This window comes from Rhipicephalus sanguineus, chromosome 6, assembly GCF_013339695.2.
Source record: "Rhipicephalus sanguineus isolate Rsan-2018 chromosome 6, BIME_Rsan_1.4, whole genome shotgun sequence".
Lineage (NCBI taxonomy): Eukaryota > Metazoa > Arthropoda > Arachnida > Ixodida > Ixodidae > Rhipicephalus > Rhipicephalus sanguineus.
Window position 1 is genome coordinate 111022078 of NC_051181.1, and position 25312 is coordinate 111047389.

The 25312-nt window shown below is 45.8% G+C and overlaps 1 protein-coding gene across 1 annotated transcript; it reads right to left on the reverse strand.

Moving 5' to 3' along the window:
• Nucleotides 1-1784: 1784 nt before the first annotated feature.
• On the reverse strand, nt 1785-17249 carry LOC119396168 (uncharacterized). The gene is made up of 8 exons (XM_037663257.2): nt 17105-17249; nt 14864-14967; nt 13856-14063; nt 12262-12328; nt 11441-11538; nt 7178-7263; nt 4150-4375; nt 1785-1917 (listed from the first exon to the last, which is right to left on the reverse strand). Exons 1-8 carry the CDS (start codon nt 17198-17200, stop codon nt 1897-1899), a joined length of 906 nt encoding a protein of 301 aa, XP_037519185.1. The 5' UTR covers nt 17201-17249; the 3' UTR covers nt 1785-1896.
• Between the last annotated feature and the right edge of the window lie 8063 nt (nt 17250-25312).

The following is a 25312-nucleotide window of genomic DNA, read 5'->3' on the forward strand; positions in this document are numbered from 1 at the left end:
ACGACTTTTTTGGCACAATTCGTGACGCCAGCAGTCTGTTCACGTGATGTCATGAGGGAATAACCTCTCGATTGGTCCGTATATGAAAGATGTCAATTGTGAATTGTCTCCTATGTGTACCTTGCTTTGCTACACCCGCCACGGTGGTCTAGTGGTTATGGTGCTCGACTGCTGACCCGAAGGTTGCGGGATCGAATCCCGGCCACGGCGGCCGCATTTTCGATGGAGGCGAAAATGCTTGAGGCCCGTGTACTTAGATTTAGGGGCACGTTAAAGAACACCAGATGTTGAACATTTCCGGAGCCCTTCACTACGGCGTCTCTGATAATCAAATCGCGGTTTTGGGTCGTTAAACCCCAGCAATTACGAATTTGCTTCGCTACGCAGTTGTACGCTCACTCAAGCTTTGTCTCTCAAGAATATCGTGCGCGATGAACTGATTTCCCTTCGCTTTGCGCGTTTTCTATTGTGCAGCGGAGATAACAGCGTGTAAGTGAAAAGCGCGAAATCCTGATGGGCTCAACGCATTTAGTGCTGACATTGTCCGCGAGTTTTTATCAAGAAAAAAGTGGCGAGAAGGAGATAGCGCCTGTAGGAAAGGTAGTGAAGGCGAGAAAGAAGTAGCTCTTTCGTCTTTGAACTCGGTGTGGTTAAGGGCTCTTTACCATCTAGGAAGAAAAAAAAAAAACTAGATACCGTATTTACTCGAATCTAGGCCGGCCCCGATTCTAAGCCGACCCCCGAAATTCGCAAGGCCAGAAAAAAAAACTTAATCATTGTACTCGAATCTAAGCCAACACCACCCCCCCCCCCCCCATCTCCCCCGCTTTCGCACATCGTTTTTTTCGAAAAAAACATCGGCTAAGATTCGAATAAATACGGTAAGTCTAGTGATTAAAAATAGCCCCCCCCCCTCTTTTTTTTTAAATAAATGTGTTTAAGGAGAGGTTGGTGCCTATACATGGCTCCGGCTACTCCTCTTCCCTTACTTATTAATTTGCGTCACGAATTTACAAATAAAAGCTTAATACGTGCAGACGTGTATGGGTGGCAGAGTGCCTGCTTAGGAAAGGGCTTTGTTCTCGCGTTCAATCCTCGAACAAGGACGAACTTATTCAGGTGCGAAGGCATTTCTACCTACGTTTGCATTCATTTGATTCGTAGTTGCGTGGTACTTTTGGACGAACGACAATGTTTTGCTTCGTCAAAATTTCCTTCATCTCGCAGATCTCAGCACAACTGAATCCGTGTCAACGAAATGCGTTTTGTTATGCTAGAAATGTTCGCAAGAGAAAATCCTTGCCAATTTTCGTGGTAGACATATCATTAGAGAGGGCGGAAGAAGAATGGAAAAGGGCACTTAGGAACAAAACGCTTTGTGAATATGCGTTTTCCTAAAGTGGTTGCTTGGGCGTGTTGGTACGACATATTGGAGGGAAACAGCTCGAAAGACGAAAGACCAGGCAGAGAAAGACACATACAACAGCGCTGTTGTATGTGTCTGTAAGTCAGCGCTGTCGTGTGTGTCTTTCTATGCCTGGTCTTTCGTCTTTCGCGCTGTTTCCCTCCAATATGCGTTTTGATTTTTTTTTATATTTCTCTTATCTGTACGAATCGCTGTGAATCGCTCTGAGTATGTCTCCTGTAGTTTCTGTCGCGATCATGTCCTGACTTTTTCTTGAAGCAAGAAAGAGGTAGTGCTGTCTTCAGGAACCAGTAAAATTAAACGAAAAAAAAAACATAAATAATGTTGGCTGGGTGATTATTTCGAGTTGACAGTGAGAAAAGAAGAAAAAAAAAACACACGGTAGCAAACTGTAATAAAAAGAAATGCTACGGAAATCACTTATGGAGAAACGTTTATTAGGATCTGTATGTACGTTTCATGACGCTGCATTATAAAACGGGGCCAGGTTCCTGGAAGGAGAAAAAATATGCGATAATGAAACGTCTGCAGGCGCACCAAGTAGCGGGCATTTCGCTCAATGCACACGCGCGCAAAGATATGGATATCCACGACACCAATGTGTGATATGCTGGCAACCGTTGATTTTAATCAAGCTGGGGAGTCAGTCTTTCGTTCTGGTGCAATTTCTCGCCTGTGCGCATGAAAGTTTATTCCCGTTCGTTTTTCTACGAGTAATACAAACAGAGCTGAAATGAAAAAAAAAGTATAACACGTGGCTCACGGATTACCCGTGGGTGAATAGATGGTTTCTGGAAAGTCTTAGGACCCTGAATTAGGCGTGGCGTCAAAAATAAGAACGACAAAAAAAAAAAGCTTCGAAATGTGTCGAATATTCAATGTATATGTATATATCGTAAAACTGAATGTTTTAGATATGCGAATTAATAGAGGCTGTCCATTAATGAGAGCCTGCAACATTAGACAACGGACGGTTACAGCATGAAGGGATTAAAGTTTGAACGAAATCAGCACAAGTAACACAATGATTCGAGCGTTCATAAATATACAGGTGATTAGGTTCCTGATCCTCGCTCATCTGTCCGCCCAAATAAAATTAGCACAACACTTAGACTTTCAGAAACCTATACAGAGCGGGTTGGCTTTGTGAGTGACGATCTACGGCGGAGAAAATTATTCACTAATGGAGAAACCTTAGTGAATGAGTGAGCATACGCAGTGTTTCACGAAATACGGCCGGGATGTTTTGCTCCCATTCGAATGCGGCCACCGTGGCCGGGAATCAAAACCGCGTCTTCGAGCTTAGAAGCGCATCATTGCATATATAGCTGCTAAGTAAAAGTTTCCCGAAACATCGTAACCCATTCAAACAAACTCCGCGGCGATCAAGAGCATACGCTCAGCGTCGTTATATGCAATTAAGATCAGGGTGCAACCAGGGGTTGTCCTTGTGTGTATTGTCATGGGGTCGTGACGTCTACGAAGGCAGCAGTCGGCGTGTCCAAGATGAAACTCTTTATTTGGCCGAACTTATGGCCGGGAAACGGAAATCAAACTACAGCAATACACACTGTGCGCTGATAGCCCCGAACAGAGCGTCGGCCGTCGATAATCTGACAAACGGTAAAGCGTGTCGGATTTTATACGTGTGCTATCGAACTTTCCAGCGGTATCGCTGGTGGCAGCGTAATCTCTCGAAGAAACTAGACTATTCGCGTCCTGCGCGTAATCTTAATGGAGTGAGCTAAAACATTCGTGAAGCTTCTGAAACATCGCGGCGCAGTCTGCGCGGAGCGTTGCAAACAGTATTTGCGGGTGAAGCCTGAATACATCAAAATAACACGCGCGGCAAAATCATACGTTGTTCTGAAGCCACTAACCAAGTGTATTTATTATCCGGTTTATCATCAGGTACAGTGACGCACTTGGCATGTCGCTTACCAGGTATAAGCTTTCTCTGGCTTCGATCAGGAGCATACGCCCGACGTCGTTATATACAATTAGAAATTGAAATTGAAATTGAAATTGAAATTTTATTCCGCAACAAGAACACGTTACGAGGAGGGCAGGTAAAAGCTGTGAGAACAGCTTGAGTAGCCCTGACCCACTAGTACACAGGGTAGCACAGACGACATGCGGCAAAATAGAACCAAATTAAAGAAAAGTATGTTTCACAATGTGCTTTAAAAAACAAAAACAAAATAAAAGATTACAATACAGGCATAAAAAAAAGGTAGTCGCCACATCACATTATACAAAGACTAATAGCAGTTGTTTTGGTGATATCCTGGATATGCCAATGTTATGTTCCTTAGTTATGCGGTTTAGAAGTGTAGGCAGTTGAAACTTTAACATTTGATTTCCGTAATTGGTTCTACATTTCGGTATGTACCACACTTCTGGTTGACGTACATTATAGACAGGAAAATTTTTCTCTAACCTTGCTATTCTTGCAATCGTATCATTATTTTTCAATAAACCGAACTTATATAGACGACTGAGTTTGTAATCATGTATTAATGCAACCTGAATGGTGCAGTATTTTTTAAATAATTCTGCTGTGTGGGAGCGATATGGTGTTTTACAGGCTAGACGTAGAGCTTTCTTTTGCAAGACGTTAAGTTTGCTTATGTTTACAGTTGTCGTTGTGGACCATACAAGAGTCAGGGCGTAGCGATGGCAAGCACGAATGTATACCGTAAGTTTGTTTTCACGCCACTTACCAGGTACATTCGCTTTATAAAGGCCGCAGAAAACTTCGGCGAGATGCGTGGGTAAACACCAGGGCGTAACACGAGCGCCGCCGTGCCCTGGAAACTGGCCTGCACCAGCCATCCCGTCGGCGCGCTGCGGATGTACACTAAGAAATCGTCTCCTTGCTTTAACGGAGTTTTCCTGAAAGTGGTAGACTTATCGTAGCCGTTCGGTACGCTGAAGCTTACCATCAGCCTAGAAAGAAAAAAAGAAAGGGGAGCAGAAATAATTATGTCAGACATAACTGCACAAGAGAATTACCTATAAAAATTCAGAGCCCTTCTACTACTCCGGAGACAGAAGCCAGCGAAGCTGTGACTACACTCTAAGAACAGCGACTCTTCTTTTATACATGTGAGAGTCACATGTAGCACTCTCTTTAGAGAGGCACGTTGACTCTCCTTAGGAGAGTCGAGGGAGTCAATGTGATTCTCACATGTATAAAAGAGTCAGGACACCTTTTTTTCTTAGAGTGTACGGTGGGTCTGGTATGAATACTGCGAGTCACATGTGCAGCACTCTCTTTAGAGAGGCACGTTGACTCTCCTTAAGAGAGTCGAGGGAGTCAATGTGACTCTCACATGTATAAAAGAGACAAAGGACACCTTTTTTTTTGTCTTAGAGTGTACGGTGGGTCTGGTATGAATACTGCTATGGTGAATTTATATATTAAGGCGAAAGCCTTAAATGACTCATCAAACGCGAAAAGTGACCGCCGGTGTCAATGGCTGCGTCAAAACGAACGATGCCAGATATCGGCATCAGTTGATGACTTCACAGGTCGCCAAAATTTGTGGCGCCATCGTGACATCACATGATGACGTCATCAAACGACGTCGTCGCTTGGTCAAAAGCGGGCCGATCTCGGAGGTACCGCAAAACAACGCGAGGTGCAGAGAGCTTCCCATTCCTCTGATCCCGGAGGCAGTGCGAAAACCAAGATGGGTGCGTAAAGCTTTCGTGCGGGATCAATACTATGGATTGAGAAAAAAAGAAAGCTTTCACCTACCAGTTGCCTTAGGCGTATGCGAAAGTGAACCGGTGACTGTTTATCATTATTGATGATACTGAGCGAATGAAGAGACGTACAGTGGCGCACGATTTGAAGGTGATCGCGCGAGCGTCGACCAAGAACTACAACAGCGCCACGTCCCAGACTCCTCTCTCGAGGAGAGGGAGGTGTCAGGCAAGCTTCACTCACTCTTTTTGCTGTTCCTTAAGCTGCGATTACTCCCGTCTGAGGAAGACACATACTCATTTTTTTTTATGAAAACGCGGTATATTTTGTTGAACTTAACAAGCCGTTTAAACGAAGCAGGGCCAAGCACCAGCCTGGCCAGACCTTTCCCAGCTAGTTTGCTATCGCCCGCGGAGATAAGAGCCAACGAAGAATACACTTGATCGCAAAGAATGGAAAACTTAAAATAGAGAGAAAGGTTGTAGAGTTCATCGTAGGGGCGATTGTTGCAGCATGGAACAGCCAACCATGGCTAGAAGAATGCGTAATCTTGATTTTTACTGTTCCGAAACTTGCCGCTGGGCCCCTTGGACGCTACACCGGTCTACGCTCGCGAGATAACCTTGATATCGCGCCCGACGCTCAAATGTACCGGTGTTTTCCTTGTACACGCCGCATATTTTCTCATCAACGGCGGACAACGGCAGCCTCAAAATGAAATCCTGTAGCACACAAGTAACCCTGTTGTTTCGAAAGTGTAAGAATGCCATGACGTTCGTTTGTTACGCTGGCGGTCTTCTCTTTGAGGCAAAATTGTTCACGTCATTCTGCCATGTCGGCGAAACCATACACCTCTATGCTTATTTTTAGGCCATGTCCATTTTTTTCTAAGCAAGAAACGCTGGATTAGTCGAGTTAATCGGTTCGCCGAAAATTGTCGCCCTATACGCGTTTTTTGTCCGTGTACGCGATCCGCCAGAACCTAGTCATACACGGCTTCGCTGTAATAACGTAAATTTATTCCTTCAATTACCTCGATTGTCGCGAATATTATTCAACACAAGTCACTGTCGCAAGTAACTCCGTCAGATGGAGCCGACAGTCTGAGTCTTAGTAAGTCAGGCTGCGTAATGTTTTCGTGAATATGACTCCGAGTGGGTCTGCGTGAGTAATAGTTTCGTGAATCTGAGTGCGAGTGAGTCCGCACGAGGAAAATTTTGTTGAGCCTATGAGTCCGAGTGAGCCCTGAGGGCAAAATATATTTCATGGGTCAGTCTGAGTGAGCTCCAAATTTTTTTGCCGGCCTGTGGTCCTATCTACTCAACTTCAGCATTACTATCAGCCTTATGACGACTCACGTTTATACTCGTCTACTCACACATACTTAAAAGCACTGACGTTCACACGTCATCTCAGAATTTATTGATCAGAGGCGTGAGTTACAGAGGGGGGGGGGGGGGGTAAGGAGGTTTGACCTCCCTCTGGCAAAATCTTTCACGGGAAGTTACTGAGAAAAATATCTCGTGCGAGTCATCTCTTTCAAAAAAAAATTTCCTTGGTGGATTGTAGCTATCGATAACTCGTATTTGAAGGTACCAGATCAAAACACGCCAAGTAGAGTACCAATTATATGAGAAGTTGATGTTAAAGAGCCTTGACACTATGGTCTAAAAAGTTAATTATACGCTAGTCGACTCACTCAGACTCAGATTGAGCCGTGAGTCTGAGTGAGTCCGAGTGAGCAATAATTTGGTGAGTTTGAGACTGAGTGAGTCTGGTTGAGAAAATTTTCAGTGAGTCTGAGTCAGTACGCATGAGGAAAATTTTGGTGAGTCTGAGTCCGAGTGAGCCCTAAAGGCAAAATATATTTCATGAGTGAGTCTGAGTGAGCTCCAGACCTTTTGCTGACCTACGTACTGCAGCGAACGCATGCGAACAAGGTGAGCTGATGACCCCAAAATAAACGCCGAAACATTATTCTTGCCTGATGGCATTTGCCAAAAGGGTCACGAACATAACTTCAAAGATGCGTCACTTACATTCCGTCAGACCCCGTGTACGTCACTTCAAAGATGCCGAAAGATCCTATGTCCAATGCAAAGGCATCAAGAACGTATTCTTGTTCCTGAAACAACAGAAAAAATAAGTAGCGAACGTTAATTCTTTGGGTTTACTTGCCGAAACCACGATGTGATCACCAGGCGCGCCGTAAGGGGGGAATCTGGATCGGTCTTGGTTAGCTGGCATTCTTCAAGGTGCGTCTAAATTTAATTACAAGGGTGTTTGTACACTTAGCCTGCATCGACTTGCGACCGGCGTGACCGGGAATCGAGCCCGCGCCCTCGACCTTAGCAGCGCGACAGCTTAGCTGCCAGAGCGAATCAAAAACAAAACAGGTAAAAGAAACTGGCGTTGCTTAAGTGCAGTTTCAAAACTAGAAATTCTGTAAGTTCAATGGTGCACCTTTGGCAAAATAGTTGTAAGTTTTACGTTGGCAACAGTGGCACAGTACGAGGCAGGTCAATGTATATGGCGTGGTGGTGCTGACAGCGTGGTAACTTTCCTCAGCAGCGTTCTCATGCTCGCCTTGCTTACTATCTCCAGCGCCCAATGGGATATAGAAGGGCAACCTTGCGTGCCAAAAAAAAAAAAAAATCGCCACAAGAAGTCACACTTTTGCCGCAAGGTCGAAGCAATGAATGCGATGGCAACAAATTGGAATGTTATACGAAGTAAGGCTAGCAGCTGACTTCTTTAGGATCTGATCTCGCGTAACTCTACAAAACGCTGGCCTAAAGAAGTGCAGCCGCTCCAGGAAGCGACGCGCTTTTCGTGCTGTCTGTCACCTCAACGCGAAATAAGCGGCGAGAGCCCAGTACGTACCAGTGTAGGAGTCGTCTACTGACGTATGTCAAAATAGGCTACCGCACCCTTTTCATCAAAGTTCGCAGTTGCGCCCGAGCGACGCTCATGCTCCTTCGCCCGACAGAGCCGGCCGGCGCGTTTCATCTAAATCTGCTTGTGCCGCGCCCGTCTGCAGCCGTCGCAGGCTTTCACTCGCACGTAGAACATACGGTGCGCGGGATGGTGTTATCTATTTGGACTTTATACGGAACATGACGGCGACCGTGACGGCGAGGACAAAAATTCCCTTCGAGTGAACATAATACTTCCTATCGCAATAAAAAGGAAAAAAGGAGGAGGTTGGGTGAACAGTAGAGAGAACGATAGGGGCGACAAAGGCACGTTTAGAGTTGTATATTAGTGCAGGAGCAGAGTGGGAGCACTAGTTTTAGGTTATTTTAAGAAATTGATAGAAACCATTAGTATCTCAAAGATTCAGGAACAATGGTTGAAGTAGTTCGGAATGTATAATTCAAAAAAAGAGAGAGAAAGAGAGAAAAAAAGTGATGGGGAAAGGTGGGAGGAATGGGGTTTGGAAAAGCGCATGCTTACACACCTCGGAACGTTAATATGAGTGTCACAGTAACTAACTGGAGTACAACTTTGCGAACTTAATACCCCTGTCACACGGCCACCACCGAACTCAGTTTATCTCCGTTCCCCTCCTTAATGGAGCTTAACCAGAATGGAGTTGTGGCCGTGCTACACGGCTCGGTGCAAGCTTTCGACGGTTGCCGCATGGGGCAGAAACAGCGCTGCTGCGCTCGTCGAAACGTCCATTTTTTTGCCAGTGTAGTCGCCTTTAAAGCAACAAAAAACCATTGCTGTCCTAGTGTTTGTGCGTGCGCCTCACACGTGCAGAAACAAATATGGCGCGACGCTTCACAGTGGCGGCTTGGCGAGGCGTTGGTGGGGAGAGTACAAGCGCTAATGTCCGAAAAAATACAACTAAAACTTACACTACGGGGCGTGAAATGCTACGCAAAAAAGAGCAAAATTATAGTTGAGCTCATCAGGACGATTTTGCTAGTGCGTTTTTCAGCGTAGCAGTAGCTGGCTGGGAACGAAAGTACTCCATCGAGCCGAAATGGTCATTACCGAACTCCTTCCACCAAAAGCTCCATTTAACTTCCTCAGCGAAATGGTGAACGTGTGACATGAACCCCATCTCCCTCGAGGAAAAGACGAGGGAGTTAAACGGAGTTAAGGGGTGCCCGTGTGACAGGGGTATAAGGAACATAGATCGTACGAGGACAAACACCGCGTCACATGAAATGCTGGAAGGAACAAAAGGTAATGACAAGTAAGCGCTGTATAACCAGGTCGATGTTTTCGCATAGTTAGTTACACTAATTAAGACGTGACAAATCTAATGCCAATGCCTTTCGCATATACCTTAGCACATGTGCTTGCACGTGCCCGATCATATCAGCATAAGAAAAAAAATTACAGCATATCCACGGGTGAATGATGAAGAGCTTGGGCGATGCTCCTGAAGCAATCATGGTTACACCGTGAAATGTTCAGTGGTTTCGCCCAGCAGTATTCAAAGCTATACGCCGCTTTGAATACTGCACGCCATCTATATAGCGTGCAGGGTGCCGCTGCTTTTTTTTTTCTTGCACATATATTGCACACATCTCTACGGGACAGCGCCATCTAGTATATCGTCACCCAACTGCAGTTTGAATGCATCTCTATGGGACAGCGCCATCTACTGAATGATACGGGAGACGCGACGGCGGGGGAACGCCGGACGGAGCGACGATCGACCAGTTGATGCTATAAGGAGCTTCGCCCCTAAAAAATAAATCATGGCGACGCGATGCCTATGACCACGCTGTGCTGAAGAATGAACAACTGAACATTCCAAATGCCGTTCACAGTAGTTGAGTTTTGATCCGCACGATTAATTGATACTCGTCGTCTTCGATATTGTTGTTATTATTATTGGTGCTGTTTTCTAAAACTTGGTAGACCGGAGCGCTTCAACAGGCAAACCTGCCCAAAAGTTTGATCACCGACAGGAGGACACCTGCGATGAACGAATGAAATTAGGTACAGATCCATCTTCATGTGACTTTTGGTTGCATACATTAGCAGTATGAAATACGGACCTTTAGATGCGAAGCATCTTATGGTGGAGTTCAATGCGGTGTGCGGCGTGACCGCCCTTACTGCGCATGCGCAAACCCTCTCCCCACACCTCCTCTCCATTCCCCTCTCCCCCTCTCCACTCCCCCTCCTCGTTTAGATAAAAAGCTCGCGTTAGGTCGTACACACGCTCAGTCACTGCGCCGGCTGCGCCGGTGTCATGAGTTCCAACGTCAACGTCGGCGCCAGTTGCAGTAATACCTTAACGCCTGCCGAGATCGCGGAGCAGCGGAAGGCTCAACGCGCCGAAGCGCAACGTAAACGTCGGCAAGCGGACCCCGAGCTCCGGGCTAGGGAAGCCCAGAGCCGTATAATCCCTTTGAAGGAATACACGGCTCTGGGGAAGCCCAGCGCAAACGGCAATGTCGGTGGGAAACTGCTACGGATGAAACGCGGGCTCGATATGCCGAAACGCAACGGCAGCGTAGGCAAGCAAACCCCGCCGTACGCAACGCCGACATCGAAGCCAAGCGTCAGCGTCGAGCCAACGCGTCGACTGCGGACAGACGACGCGAGTCCAACGCCCGTGCAGAACGCCTCACCATATATATTCGACAACTTCAACGCCCGGGCTTCGACGGTGCCGACGCCCGGTTCCAGCAAACGCGGTGTGCAAACGCGGTGTGCACCCCCCCCCCCGTGCTGCTTCGCATCGCCTCATGGTCCCTTTTAGCGGGAGATGGTGTAATTTTTTATACGTGTACCCACGCAGTGATTCTGCACTGCTTTCGGTCTAAAACGCGTGGTCTAATGTGAAGACAGTGTTACCGACTTCGTGATCGCCGTTGTCATGCGTACGCTTATTTCTGTCTACGGAATATCCTCAGGGGAAGCCTGTGAAAAAGAGAGAGAGGGGGGAACGTCGCCCGAACTTTGGAACTTTCACACACTACGATTAGTCCAATGCGTTCATGCAAGCTATGATGATAAGATAACGCAAGAAATGTTATTGCTCTCGGAATACATGAACATTAAAAGCATATTGACCTATGAGACGCAGGGGCACGTCTGTCTTGCAAGCAAGGATCGGGAGAGCCAAGTTGCTCTGCTCGATCAGACCCAGTGAGCTGCAAAGGCCAGTGGGTGCCTGTAATAAGGGATTCACCCTTCTTTGCTCTAATACCCTAAAGACAAACAAAGTTTCAACTACCAAAGGAATAATGATGAACAAAAACCTATTCCCATGAGCACATGGAGAGAGAGAGAGACGTGATTTGAGCATGTTCATGAAATCTTGTACGTACCAGACCATTAGCCGGAAGCTTATTCAGTTCATCGCTAGCGTGAACGGATAAAACGTAGTGACCTCCAGGTTTTATCTTCATGCGCCATCGATCCACCTCTGGAATGACGAACAAGAAGAAAAGAACAGTATGAGCGCTCCAGAGAAGGAGGCCCACGCAGTCACATTAAAGAACGCAGCTCTTTAATTTGTCACGACGTCATCTCGTGTCCATCTGTCTGTACTGAAACCGAAACCGGTACCTAGAAACAAATGCGATATTCGATTACATAAAGGTACCCTACAATACTTTTCCAAGTATTCAAAATGAACTCACTATTGGAGGTTATTGCCTCATGAATAGACTGCCGGAAGTTCGAGAGAATTTGTCGCGAGCACTAAGCAATTCCTTTCTACTTTCTTCCCTGCAAGCGCGCTGAAAGCTACACGGGGGACAGGGTGGTGCAATGACAAGGGGGCAAGTCAACGCCACCTATAAAAATAATACATTCTAGAGGGCGCTGCGCAAGTCCGTAGGTCAGTGCACGTCATGACCTTGGGCGCTTTCTTTACTTGTTTTCTTTGAAAGCGCGCGTGGCGACTCAAGTCACTTGCCCGCGCCGCAGCACGTCACGGCGCGGGAACGTGGCGCCACACCGCGGCGGCCGCGGTAACTGTGCAGCTCACGATGTTCAAATCAGCTAACGTCCGTGTCTTTTGGGTATGTGGAAAGCCATGCGTGTCATGCATGTGCCGTCGAAAAGCCATCGTGGATGTGACACAGCGGGCTTCGTACGTATAAAGCGAGGATCCACGAGAGAAAGATAAAATTGTCACGCTCACTTAGTGCATCTTCCATTGTATGTTGCTTGCCAGCCGGTCCTTTCCCTTGATTCGTATCAAACATTACCTGAGAGAAAATGAAAAGGGAAACGAAAATGAATGTATACAGCGCACTCTGTACGGGAATGATTGTAGCGTGTTTATTTATTTATTTATTTATTTATTTATTTATTTATTTATTTATTTATTTATTTACTGAAAATACCTTTCAGTACCAAATGCACTGAGTGAAGGGGTTTACAATGAAATCGCAAGTAAACTTGTAAGAGCATATAGCGCGGGCTAAGGGCAAGGACACAAGAAAGACACACTCAACACAGCGCTGTGTTGTGTCAAATGTGTCTTTCTTTTGTCCTTGTCCTTAGCCTGCGCTGTCCTTAGAGTGCGGGGGTACGGGGGCACACACGCATATGCGTATATTATATGCGTGTGTCACACATATATGGCAGCCTGGAAGGAAAGGTGTTACGCTGTTAAGATGGACTACGCACGGCGGCCGCGTTTCGATGGGAGCAAAAAAGAAACAGTACCCTTGTACTATAAGGAGGCCGCACCAACCTCTTTTTGCATTCTTTCCTTCCAAAGACAAGCAGAGACTGAAATCGCCTTTCACCCTCCGTCGCTGCCACTATAAGCACCAAGCGCTGTTCAAGTCCGATGTTTCGGAACACTTTATAGTGTAACTGCAATCTATTTCTTTTGTTGTTTTCTTTAGTTATTGCTAATTATTGTATTTGCTTCACGGTTGTTATTGTTATTTTTCTGTGTTCATATTGTACCCACCCCCTCTGTAACATTATACTAATAAATTGTTTTGTTTTGATGTAACCATACCTATTGTATTCACTGTATGTTACCTTACTTACTGTATTTATTGATTACTGTATGTGTGCATATCCATTCTACCTTTTTTGTGTGTATTACAATGCATGGTGATTTGTTTTGTCTTTTTGTTGTTGTTGCACGAATCTAACTGTGCACAATGTATGATGCTCAGTTGAATGTATATGTAACCACTCCTAGTTGGGCCGCTCAATGGGCGTACAGTATCCAATAAATAAATAAATAAATAAATAAATAAATAAATAAATAAATAAATAAATAAATAAATAAATAAATAAATAAATAAATAAAGAAATAAATAAATAAATAAAACCCATCACGGTGGTCTAGTTGCTATGGTGCTCGAATGCTGACGCGAAGGACGCGGGATCGAATGCCGGCCGCGGCGGCTGCATTTTCGATGGAGGCGAAAATGCTTGAGGCCTGCGTACTTAGATTTAGGTATCGTTAAAGAACCTCATGTGGTCGGAATTTCCGGAACCCTCCCCTATGCGGTGTCACTCATAACCATATCGTGGTTTTGGGACGTTAAACCCTAACATTTTTTAAAAAAATAATTAATTAATTAGTTAATTAATTTAGGAGCACGTTCAATAACCGTAATTGGTAAACAATAATCCAGAGTCCCCCGCTGCGGTATTCTTCATATTTATATCGTATGGAATATCGTTTAGGAGATATTAATGAAGTAACATTCACGATACCCATCATTCTTGCCAAAATTAAAAATATATATATATACTAAACTTACCCTGTAGTATTTCGGCTCCTCGAACCGAATGGCGAGGGTATAGTAGTCGCCTTGCTTGACGTTCGGCACTCCGAAATCAGAACTGAATGCTCCGTCGGCATCATTACCGCTTTTGGCGACTCTGCCTTTGTCGTCGACGTATATTCTAATGAACCACTTCGTGGGGTCGACGTTGTCCCGTGCTATCTTAATCTCCGTCTCATTTGCTCTGAAATCGCGCAAAAAAAATATATCCGCGTTTATTCATCGCGCGCGACATCGAAACATACTTCGTCAGATACATATGATGAAGTATAATTTGTCTAACAATGTGCTTGATTGGGCTGGTCGGTTCTGCATGGTAGACGACGAATAAAAACAGTCACATATATAATTTGTCGTATTCTTCGTATGTATAATTTGTATGTATAATTTGATGTATAATTTGTCGCATTCTTCGAATTGCAGGTTGAAAATATACCGCCTTGCATATGAAGGAGATATGTAAACAAATTCTCCGGGTAAATCGAAGTATATGCTAAGTTTCATACTTTCGTGTGGCTAAATATAATGCAAGCAAGACAAAAGCTCGGGCGATGTGAAATCGTTGTGAACGTCGCTGAGCCAACAAGTGGTCTTGTCAAGTGGTCTTGTCTTCGTCAATTTATTTAATCCCAATCTGCTTAATCTCAATCGAATGATTGAGTTCGCTGCCAATATATGAGGCGAAACGCTAGAGGCCCCTCTACTTAGATTTAGGTGCACGGTAAAGAACCCCGCGTGGTCGACATTACCGGAGCCCTCCACTACGGCGTCTCTCATAATCATACCGTAGTTTTGGGGCGTAAAACCCGGGAAGTTATATATTATATTGTATACCAACGTATAGTATTGGTCCCTTCATTATATACGCTCGCAGGGGACAATAAACAAATCCAGATATCCCGCGCCTCTGAGCAGTAGTATACGGGCTCAGTCAAATGGGAACGGGAGAAGCACAAATCGAGCGTTAGGCACGTGCGTACTCACATCTTATGAGCGTAGAAAAGCACTCTGAAAGTCCAACCCTGATACAAGGGCTCCCTCAGAGATCCAGATAGGAATGCCGACGCGTCCTCGAACGTTATGCCATGCTGCAGGAAAGAGGAGATGAGCGTTAGTGCGTAATCGTATAGATGAACCCACACGAGCACTGGAACACAGGGTTACAAAAACCAAGTTAACTGAAATACAAGTCTTCAAAAAAATTTACGGTGGAAACTATGTATGGATGTTTGTTACAGTCGTTGCGTATAAGATTTCCGCGCATTAGAGTACACGAATGAGAGCAAATCGAACGACACGCCAGTCACGTCGCCCGCCCCCACTTTCCACTGTACGCGTCGACACGACGACTCTCCGTGGGCGTTGTGAAAACGCGTCAGGTGTCTCAACGAGCTCGCTTGCACGACGGAAATTATTCAGGCAGCCGTAAGCCTTATGCGAAATGCGCCTATCGTCTCAATGCACTTGCTTACCGCTGCACATTCTTCAAGGTGTTTTATATTTATCCTGATAAGGAACGCGGCTTTGGCCTATATGAGTGGTCAGAATATCTGGCTTCGGTATTATCGGAGTTAGAATTCAGCTGTCTGTACACTACCGCTACGTCTTTCACATCTAATCGGTGTAGACATGTGCTGCAGTGGAGTCACTCGTGTTTACACAGGCCGTTGTAACCGCCGATGGTAGTTAATGAAATGCCACGCGCATTAAATAGTCGCGAGCATCATTCTGTGACAATAAAGCGAAAGTTGAGCTGCAGCAAAGACCCCACATATTCGAAAGCGCCACCCCCCCCCCCCCCCAAAAAAAAAGTAATGAAAAAAAGGAGTCATCCGCAGCGGCGGCTTATGTTGTGTCGTGAAGCATGAGGACGAGGGTTCGATTCTCGACTCCGGTGGCTGCGTCTCGATTTGGTTTAAATGAAATGAAAACGCATGTGCACGCGGATGTAAGTGTGTGTTAGACAACACGAGCTTGACTACGCTAATGCCGAGTCAGACAGGAAAAACGTTTTTAAAAGGACTGTCTACCGTCCTTCAACGCTTTTCTGTTTTGTACCGCAATAGAAACCGTACCGTCTGAAGTGTCCAACCTTGCGGCGGTTTCTCTGGAAAGTGAGTAGAAATTTTTAAAACAGAATTTTTCGATCTGCGTTCAGTCTTCTTCCATTGGCGTAAAACATGCCCACAACACTGGTTGGTGGACGCGATGACGATTCTTGTGCCGATAAAAATTAAAATCGAAAGCACATGAGATTTCTGTGGGATTATTTTATTTTCGCTTAACACTATTGTAATGAATGTAACAGTTGTTTTCAGTGCGCCAGCAGTTAAATGAAGCCTTATTATACGATTACAGAACGCTTGTTTTGCTGTAATCGCAGTCTATGCGTTTATTTTAGCACTGCTGCCACAATCCAAGCCAAGTTCATTCATCAAAAAGAGACGATAAATGCACGCCTTCACAGCGCAGCACATGTGAGACATCTTAACAATAATACAGCGGCACAGTACGACCAGTGCGGAGGGCTGCATGGCATAGCGCATGAGTTGAAGCAGACGAAATCGAAGACGGCGCCGCAAGCAGCGCCACCGGGAGGCGCTTTTTTGAATGCGTGAGAAAAAAAAAAAGCAAAAAATTTCTCTCTGACGCAACCGAAAGCTGCCTCAAGTGCGTAAAATACAATTTCAATTTATACATGTTTGTTGTTAAGCAAAATGAGCCTACCTGCGAGGATTTGTTGTCCTGCCAGTAGATTGACCACATCGCCTTTGGGTGACGCTAGCGGTCATACTTTCACAATTTTCAACATCAAATCAAAAATATAATTCCCTTTTTTATGGGGCAAAAGCATGCTCATTGCAGCCGATGTGACGAGCGATCTTCTCATTTTCACCACAATCAGAAAACATTTTCCGAGTGGTAGACAGTCCCTTTAACAGATCAGAAATTGAAACCGGAAATAAGCAAAAGACCGGAAGGGCATACCTGTAAGTAATTTCGTCGACTGGAAACGACATAAGGGAAGTTAGGTATGATCACGTTGTATATGCTGCATTTCTTCATAGTGGCCGATTCAGTTAGACAGTAGCAGCACCTATTGTCAGCAAAGCGCGGAGAGGTTTTAAAGCCTTTAATATTGGTTGTTTAAGACGTACTGCGGAAATTAATAGTTTATTCAAACCTATCAACTGCATGGCTGGGTGTTGTGAAGCGCATACTCACAGGGTAGACGAGGTGGTAGCCCTGGTTATCCAGCAGTTGCAACCGGTATTTCAACATTGCTGGTGGCATACCTCTGTGTGGATTGAACGTGCTCATTGTGGGAGTTTTAGTAAGCGACGATTATTGCTCCGCTAGAAAAAAGAAAATAAAAGCATGGCTGATCCCTCCGTCATAGGAATCGGTATAACACGAAAGTGAAATGTGTCTTCACAGAAGTAGTGCTTATTGTGTAGTGATATATGAGAGCTTGTACAATGTCTATACGTGTTTGGCAGCTATAGCACCGTTTGACGTGGATGCACCCATGTTGACAGCATGTCTCTCTCGCGACGACTAACGCCCATGATCACGATTAAACCGTTGTGGTAGCTGACGGTGTGAACATATATTTGGACACAGCGAATCGTGAATCCCTCGTAAGGATGATATCAACAAGCTCATAATCAACACTGGTACCCGATATGCACTTCTTCAAAGCGTCGTCAATTAAGGAGAGAAACGGCACGGTGTGCGCTTTCTAGTAATGGGTAGCCGACGCCTGTGCTCATGCATACATAACACACACTGCGCTCCAGCAACACGGGAGGTAGAGGTTCGTAGCCTGAGCAGCAAACGCGTGCGTCCCGCTGGTTTCTGTCTCGCAGGCGCTGCTCTCGCTCCACCAAGGCACGACATTCACCCGTCGAAATCGCGTCCTTTCTGCAACGCGTATTGCAGCAGTTTTGTTAGTCGGTGCTCTCGCAATTGAAGCAGTCAACGCACGCTCACACGAAGCCAAAGGCAAAGAACGTAACTGCGTCAAGTGTGCCTCGGCGACGCCAGCGCGGCCAGTCTACCTCTCTGGTATCGAGACGCTTTAACCATGGCCTCCGATATCGCGTGCAATCTCGGAGTAAGCGCTAGTAAGTGTCTGTCGTAAAGCATTACTTCTTTTCACATCTCACATACGGCGGCACCGCCCCGCTTGCCCGCCGCAAAAGAAAATGTGTGAAAGATATAAGGCGCGTTCGCGCCGTGTCTCACATCTCCCGAGTTAGCTTAGTTGGTGGGGCGTCGGGCGCTTGCCGTCACGACCGCAACGTCGTGGGTTCGATTCCCAGCGGGGTATCTTTTCCTTGGTTTTTTTCTTTCTCACCCGTTGGCGTCCATTTTATCAACGTCATATCCGTGACGGATGTACTTGGTGGACCCCGGCATAAAACACTTTCGTGTTAAAAAAAAGCAACAACGCATTACGAGGTATAATGTCCTATCTGCGCCACCAGATTTGCTTCGGAAAACTCGAGACTGTGCTCGGCACTTGAGCGTACGGCTCTCACTGGATTTTGGCGTAGCTATTGGTGCAGTGCCGCAAGAACGGCAGTGGAAACCTGATGCGGTACCTATAATTTTTTACCCTTCTGTGCAACCCTTTAATGCTTGAACGCTACGCCTTAGCGAAAAAAAAAAGGAAAGGCCGTCAAGTGTTGAAATGTGGAGCCGTTATATATCTCCATAATAATTTTTGGGGTTTAACGTCCAAAAACTAAGATATGATGACGAGAGACGGCGTAGTGGAGAGATCCGGAAATTTCGACCCCCTGGCGTTCTTTAACGTGCACCTAAATTTAAGTAAACGGGCCTCAGGAATTTTCGCCTCCACCGAAAATGCGGCCGCCGCGGCCGGGATTCGATCCCGCGAACTTCGAGTCAGCAGTCGAGCACCATAACCACTACACCACCGTGGCGAGTGTTATCTCCATAGGATTTCACCAATGTCACTCGTAGCTTTCTCATAAAACAAACAATTAAACTGCCTTAGGCGTTTTCATTGATGCATATGGCATGTTGAAACCGCGAACTTGCACTAAGGTGTCCTACAGCAGCTCCGCCACAGTGGTCTAGTGGTTATGGCGCTCGACTGCTGATCCGAAGGTCGCGGGATCGATTCCCGGCCGCGGCGGCTGCATTTTCGATGGAGGCGAAAATGTTTGAGGCCCGTGTACCTAGATTTAGGTGCACATTAAAGAATCCCAGGTGGTCGAAATTTCAGGAGCCCTCCACTACGGCGTCTCTCATAATCATATCGTGGTTTTGGGACGCTAAACCCCAGATATTACTATAAGGTGGCCTACAGCACACAAATTTAAAGGATAAGCTCCCGTCAAGTAACAATTTAAACGCGCAAGCACCTGACCGGCGACGATTCTGAAGTTTTCTAGCGTGTTGTTATCGGCGATATCACGCTCACTGAGCGCCGCGGTGAGGACGAGTTCTTTTCACACTTAACAGGAAAAACGGCAGGCCTGTGGCGCCGTATTCCTTATTGTCTCGAAACACCGAATATTCCTCACCGCCACCTGCCACGTGCAGTTTGCTGCGGGCATGTGCTGCCGGTTGCGTGCACGCTTCTTTCAATTGTAGAGAGAACCCAAAGCGCCAGCGCAGACAGCTGTAAAATAGCCGCTGACAAAACACCGCACCAGAGCCGTAAAGCGTCGATCTCAAGTGCGATAAACGCCTCCAAAACAATACGTGCCATTCGCAGCGTTTGCAAAGAGGGGGCTATTACTGGTAGCTGTTTAATTATTGAGGAACAGGCTCAAACATTAAAAAGCGCCGAGCAAACTGCGCAATAAAGTACCGAGCAGACTGTTTCCGAGAATCTCATGTCTATCACATGCACGGTCCCATGTGACGTCATACCACAACGGCCGCCGCTCTTCTGCAGACTTGTTCAGAGTTTCGTACGCATGAAAAAAAAAGGAAAGAAAGAAAGCTGAAACTATTTAAGACTTTAGTTGGCTTGGAAAAAATCATAGAGTTTCCTAAAATGACCTAGAGGGAACTCTGGCGCTGCGATCGTTCAGCCACCATGGGAATGATGGGTAGTACACGGATTTGCCTAGTCTTGGTGCTTGTGGGCTTCGAACGCACTTGTGGCTTTGTTTATTGCTATGTTTTGGTTTTCTTTCGGATAAAAGAATGGACCGTTGTGAACTTCGTGACCAGATTTGAATCGGTGAGCCTAAAGAAGTTAAAGTGGTGAAGTGAAACTGCTGATTTTTGCTGAACTTCGTTTTGCGACAAAGCGGATGCAGGCGACGCGGAGCCAAACGGAGCCGAAATAACGAAGTTTAGACAAATCCGTGTACTACCCATGATTCCCATGCTGGCTGAAGCGCGATGCATTGCAGCTCCCATAGACACTAGCGCCAGAGTTCCCTCTAGTAAGTATTGTAGGAAACTCTATGGAAAAAATCACCGTTGCATTTTCCGCATATGCAAACGCATGACACGTCATGACAGTTCATATCACCTAACGCTCGTGCGTGCGTTCTATCGGTGTGACATAACATTCGTAATAAGGGAAATGGCTAGTGCTGAGTTCTCAAGTGAAAAACTCGCGCAGCGAAACTATTATGAATGGTTGCCCGGATGTTATTGTTTTGTTTTCGCGACGATGCCCGGATGTTCTCGTTTGAATGCCCGGATAACGGCTCTCTCTTTTGGCTCCAGGTCACTTGAAGGAAGTTGAAAGCCGCCATAAACAGGAGCTAAAAGAATTTCATGCTTAAAACACGAACTTGCCAGAATATACGATTATTGCTGTGGCACGGGGAAAAAAAAAAGACTCCCCAAAGGGCGCAAACCGTTTTTAGTGTGTATATCAATCCGCCATTTTTTGAACAACCGTGACAGAGTGAGCTGACAACGACACTGGCGTAAAGACCCTGGATATTTTTGGGAAAGTACCGTCTTTCTTTTAACCGAGCTGCCACGCCGAGCACCCTCCTCTCCCGCCTTCCACAATCCCGCTTCACGGGCCGTCGCCCGGGAAACGCGCGCCTTATCAGCGTGACATAGCATTCTTGATAGGAAAGTGGTGCTTGCCGGATTGGCGCCCGCACGGTGGCCGTTTGAGAGAGGATATAGATAAGGTTCGGACACTTGGGAGAGGAGGGTTGGACACTTTGGAGAGGATATGGAGGAGAGTGTCGCTACTTTCTATATATTAAGGGACTTTACACTGGCGGAGGTTCGTGACCAACACAGGCTAAACACGAGGGCGCGGATTCGATTTCCGGCCTCGGTGGCGGCATTTATCTGCATCCGGGGTCCCCATATACAGCTTACTACCTCATAACGATGCCTCGGTTTTGGCAGGTAGAAAGCCGGCTTGTAATTAGCTAGCGATGAACAAGAGCAACTCCAATAAGCAATACTAAGCGAAAATTAAAAAAAAATAAGTTATTAAATATCTTGGTTCCGGCAAATCATGGTGTTAGCGCATTTTGGTAGGTGCGACGAATGTGCAGGATCTCGCAACAGCTTTCAGAAATGCAAGGAAAAAAATGTTGAAGCTGCTCATTTTCATGGCGCAGTGAATTCAGGCCAATTTCACACATAAAAGCGAGACTGACCTGACGGAGGGCTCGATGGTCACGCCCTAACTAGTTGACGCCTATTAGTGACGTGACCGGTTGCACCTCATTATCGGACGAGCATGAAGCACGTTTCCTTATCGCAAGCCGTGAAAGCTCGCCGAACAGTGAATTGTATGTATCATAAGGCACTCAATCATACCCTGTAGTCGCTGCATGCCAGAAATGGCAAAATTACTCCAAAAGAGTTATTAAATTACATTACTAATTACTTTTCTAGAATTTTTCTAAATTTAATTAAACTGCATTACAAATTACAGCATTTATGCATTACTATGCATTACAAATTACAAGGGATGACTTTAGATTACTTTTACTTTTGAAAAATAGGGAAGTTATTTTGAAATTACTTTAACATAAAGTCCATCATTCATGCGCTAACCGATATACACTTTATTTACTGCAGATATACTTCGAAATCTCAGAGATTTTTGTTCAACTTCCCACCGTTGAGGTTTGCCCATTTTTTTGGAAGCAGGCACGCTATACTTTAGTCAAAAGTAATTGGGAAAGTAATGAGAAAATTTTCTTGAAATTACTCGCTTGAAGTAATTATCATTACAAGATTACCAGCCCACAATATTCATTACATTACTCATTACTGCAAAAAGTAAGCTGGTTACTGTAATATCATTGCTGCCAAGTGAGAGTCATGCCTTGGCGAGATTTTATATAGCTTACCTCTATCAAGGTGGTCACAGAAATGCACGCGTATCGATCGTGGGTACAGAAGTGCGCCGAATGTCTAGAAACTTGATGTCGTCACCTGGACGATATCGAAGTCCAGCGTGAGGATGCAATCTGCTCGACCTATACGCTTCCTTCGCGCTCGTCGTTAAGCCAAGCCCTATTGTTCTGCGGAGCCCCAAACACACGATTCCTGCCAACATCGGCGGCAGCCAGATATAACTTCGTGGGAAGAAGCGCTTATTCAGCTCTTTCTAACACCCTGGGTTATGCCATATGAAATAGTCGCTCTCTTACTATTTATCGGTTAGATTCTGAGTCTTGGCAGAATATTAGGGGCGTATGCGCCATGATTCACACATCAGGAAAAATAGCCTCTTATAGTGGTATACTATATGGGCTAAGCTCCCATAAAGTGTACGTTCCCGATTTTATGCAATTGTTGCGCCAAACTAAGTTTCTTATCCAAGTGCATGGAATCGCGCTAATTAATAATATCCCTACAGACGAACTCCAAATTTGGTAACAACTTGATGAAGGTTAGTTTAGGTCATCCTGAGAATTGAGGATGAAACAGAGCGACCAAATAAATTAGTTAATTTTCTAAAGTTTTGTATGCCAAAATCACGACATGATTATTAGGCACGCTGTAGTGGAGGGCTCCGCATGACTTCGACCATCTGGTGTTCTTTAACATGCCTGACATCGCACAGTACACAGGCCTCTAGCATTTCTCTATATCCAGCCATGCATAGGCGTTCGCACGAGGGGGAAACGGGGGCGGTCGCCCCCCCCCCTCCCCCCTATCAACTCAAGGGGGGCACCAAGTTTGCTCCATACCTTTACTCTGTCACACCTGTCCTGTCAGTCTTTAAAGTGCAAGGTTATGATCATGCAGGTTTTTGACAATAATGGGAAAGTTGGGGACCAAAGGCAGACCAAAGGCATTGTGGGAGGCACGTCATCGCTTCATTTGCATTTTTGCACCCACTGCGAATGTTTTTTTTTGTTTTTGTTTTTAATTCGACCAATGGGGGAAGGGGGTCGGGGGCTGCAGTGAGACTTCGCTTCCCCCCCCCCCTCCCTTATGGGCAACCCTGTGCACGCCTATGTATCTAGCGGCAACCTCCTGGACGATGGGTCATCTTAAGAGATTCTAAAGCAGCAGAGCATAAGCAACATCAATGCCACTCGTAAATAACATCCAGTGACCCGAGACATTGGTTACATCCACCACATGGCCACTGTTTCTGGCCACACTGTTATGTTTCAGTGGATTCCCCTACACTGCGGCATATACGGAAATAAAAAGCGGATCTGGCTGCACATAGAGGTTTATATTTAAGGAAAAATTCGGCGAACATACTTCACTAGATCAGATGCAACAGCAATGGCAGAGAAAGGAAATGATTAGGGAATCTTTCGCCTCAAGGTCTCTTTCTCCGTTCGATAGACCCTGACTTAAAATCAAGACTTCCGCATCGCCTTCCTCTTCAACTTGAGAGACTGTGTCATCGACTTCACCTCAACGCAGCATTCACCAATCCCGCCTTGGTTTGACCACTGACCCGTACTGCGACAACTGTGGTGCATTAGAAACAATATAACATATTTTGTTAGATTGCCAGGCACACAGAAAAGAAAGAACTTGCCTCCAGAGTAGAATATACTCATCTTCCCAAGCACTGCTAGATCACGGGAAAATACTTGAACCTATGTGTTCTCCTTCCAAGCAATGTAAAATCTTGAAATTTCTGTTTGTGTTCCTCGAGGACATTGACTTAATTGACAAACTGTAAAGTGGCTTACGTCACAACCATTGCGTTGTCATATGCACATACCACGATCGTAATATTTTCTTTCTTTTATCCTTTCCTTTCCTGCCCTCCTCCTCCTAGGGCCTTTCTGTCCTCCTTCCCCTATACAGAGTAGCACGTAGGCGCCTTTATATACGCCGGCATAATTGTCTGTTCTTAATTAAAGAGCTCTCTCTCTCTCTCTCTCTCTAGCATTTCGCCTCCATCGAAATGCGAAGTGGCTGGGTTCGATCCCGCGGCTTTCGGGTCAACAGCCGAGCACGATAACCACTGTATACCCCCACGGCGGGCACTACCATAACACGGACACACAGGAACACTGCGGTATGTATTGCATTGAATGCTTGTTCGGGTCGCACCGTTTCATCCTCAGGTCTTGGATTTTGGCTCTTGTTTCGCTTCTCCTATGTATTCATTAAAAGCATAATCAATCTGGAGACTCGTGTCCACGTTAGCTACTTCTTCATTACCTAATGTTCGATAATTGTAACAAAATTAAATAGTTGCAGTTGTGATTGTTCGAAATCAAAGTGTAAAATAAATTCGCCTTTTAGTATAAGAAATCCTTGAACAGAGAATGTCGCTGAGGCGAAAGCTTCCGCAAGAGCATTTGCCTTTGTTATGGCAGCGACTGCCTTCCTTATAGGAGTGTGTATATGCAGAGCCGCCCAAATCTTTAACTATAGCGTGCGCGAGGGGCGACATTTCTGCGTGTCAGCGCCATATGACGGAGCCAAGTTGCAAAAAGGGTGAGGGTAAGCTCATGCCCCCAGAGCGCGCTCAGCTGGGGCCATCGTCTTCTGGGCTATTCTTTTTAAAGGACGTCACACCATATCAGCGCGCTTCACACGAACAGGCACCGTGAGCAGGCGAATTGTTTCCCTCGAATTTCATGTTCTGAGGATGAACGCTGCAGCAAGCAATAGAGGAAATAAAATTTAAAATACGCCACACGCCCCCATTCACGAGATAAGCCGAAAAACATGGAAAGTTCTGGTGTTTAACGTCCCAAAACCACGATTATCAGAGACGCCGTTGGAGAGGGCTCCGGAAATTTAGACCACCTGGGGTAACGTGCACCTAAATCTAAGCACACGGGCCTCAAGCACTTTCGCTTCCATCGAAAATGCGGCCGGGATTCGATCCCGCGACCTGCGGGTCAGCAGTCGAGCACCGTAACCATTGGACCACCGTGGCGGGCAAAGATTATAAGCTACTTGACTGCTGACTCGTAGGTCGCGCTATAGAATCAGTACCGCGCCGGCCTCATTTCGATGGAG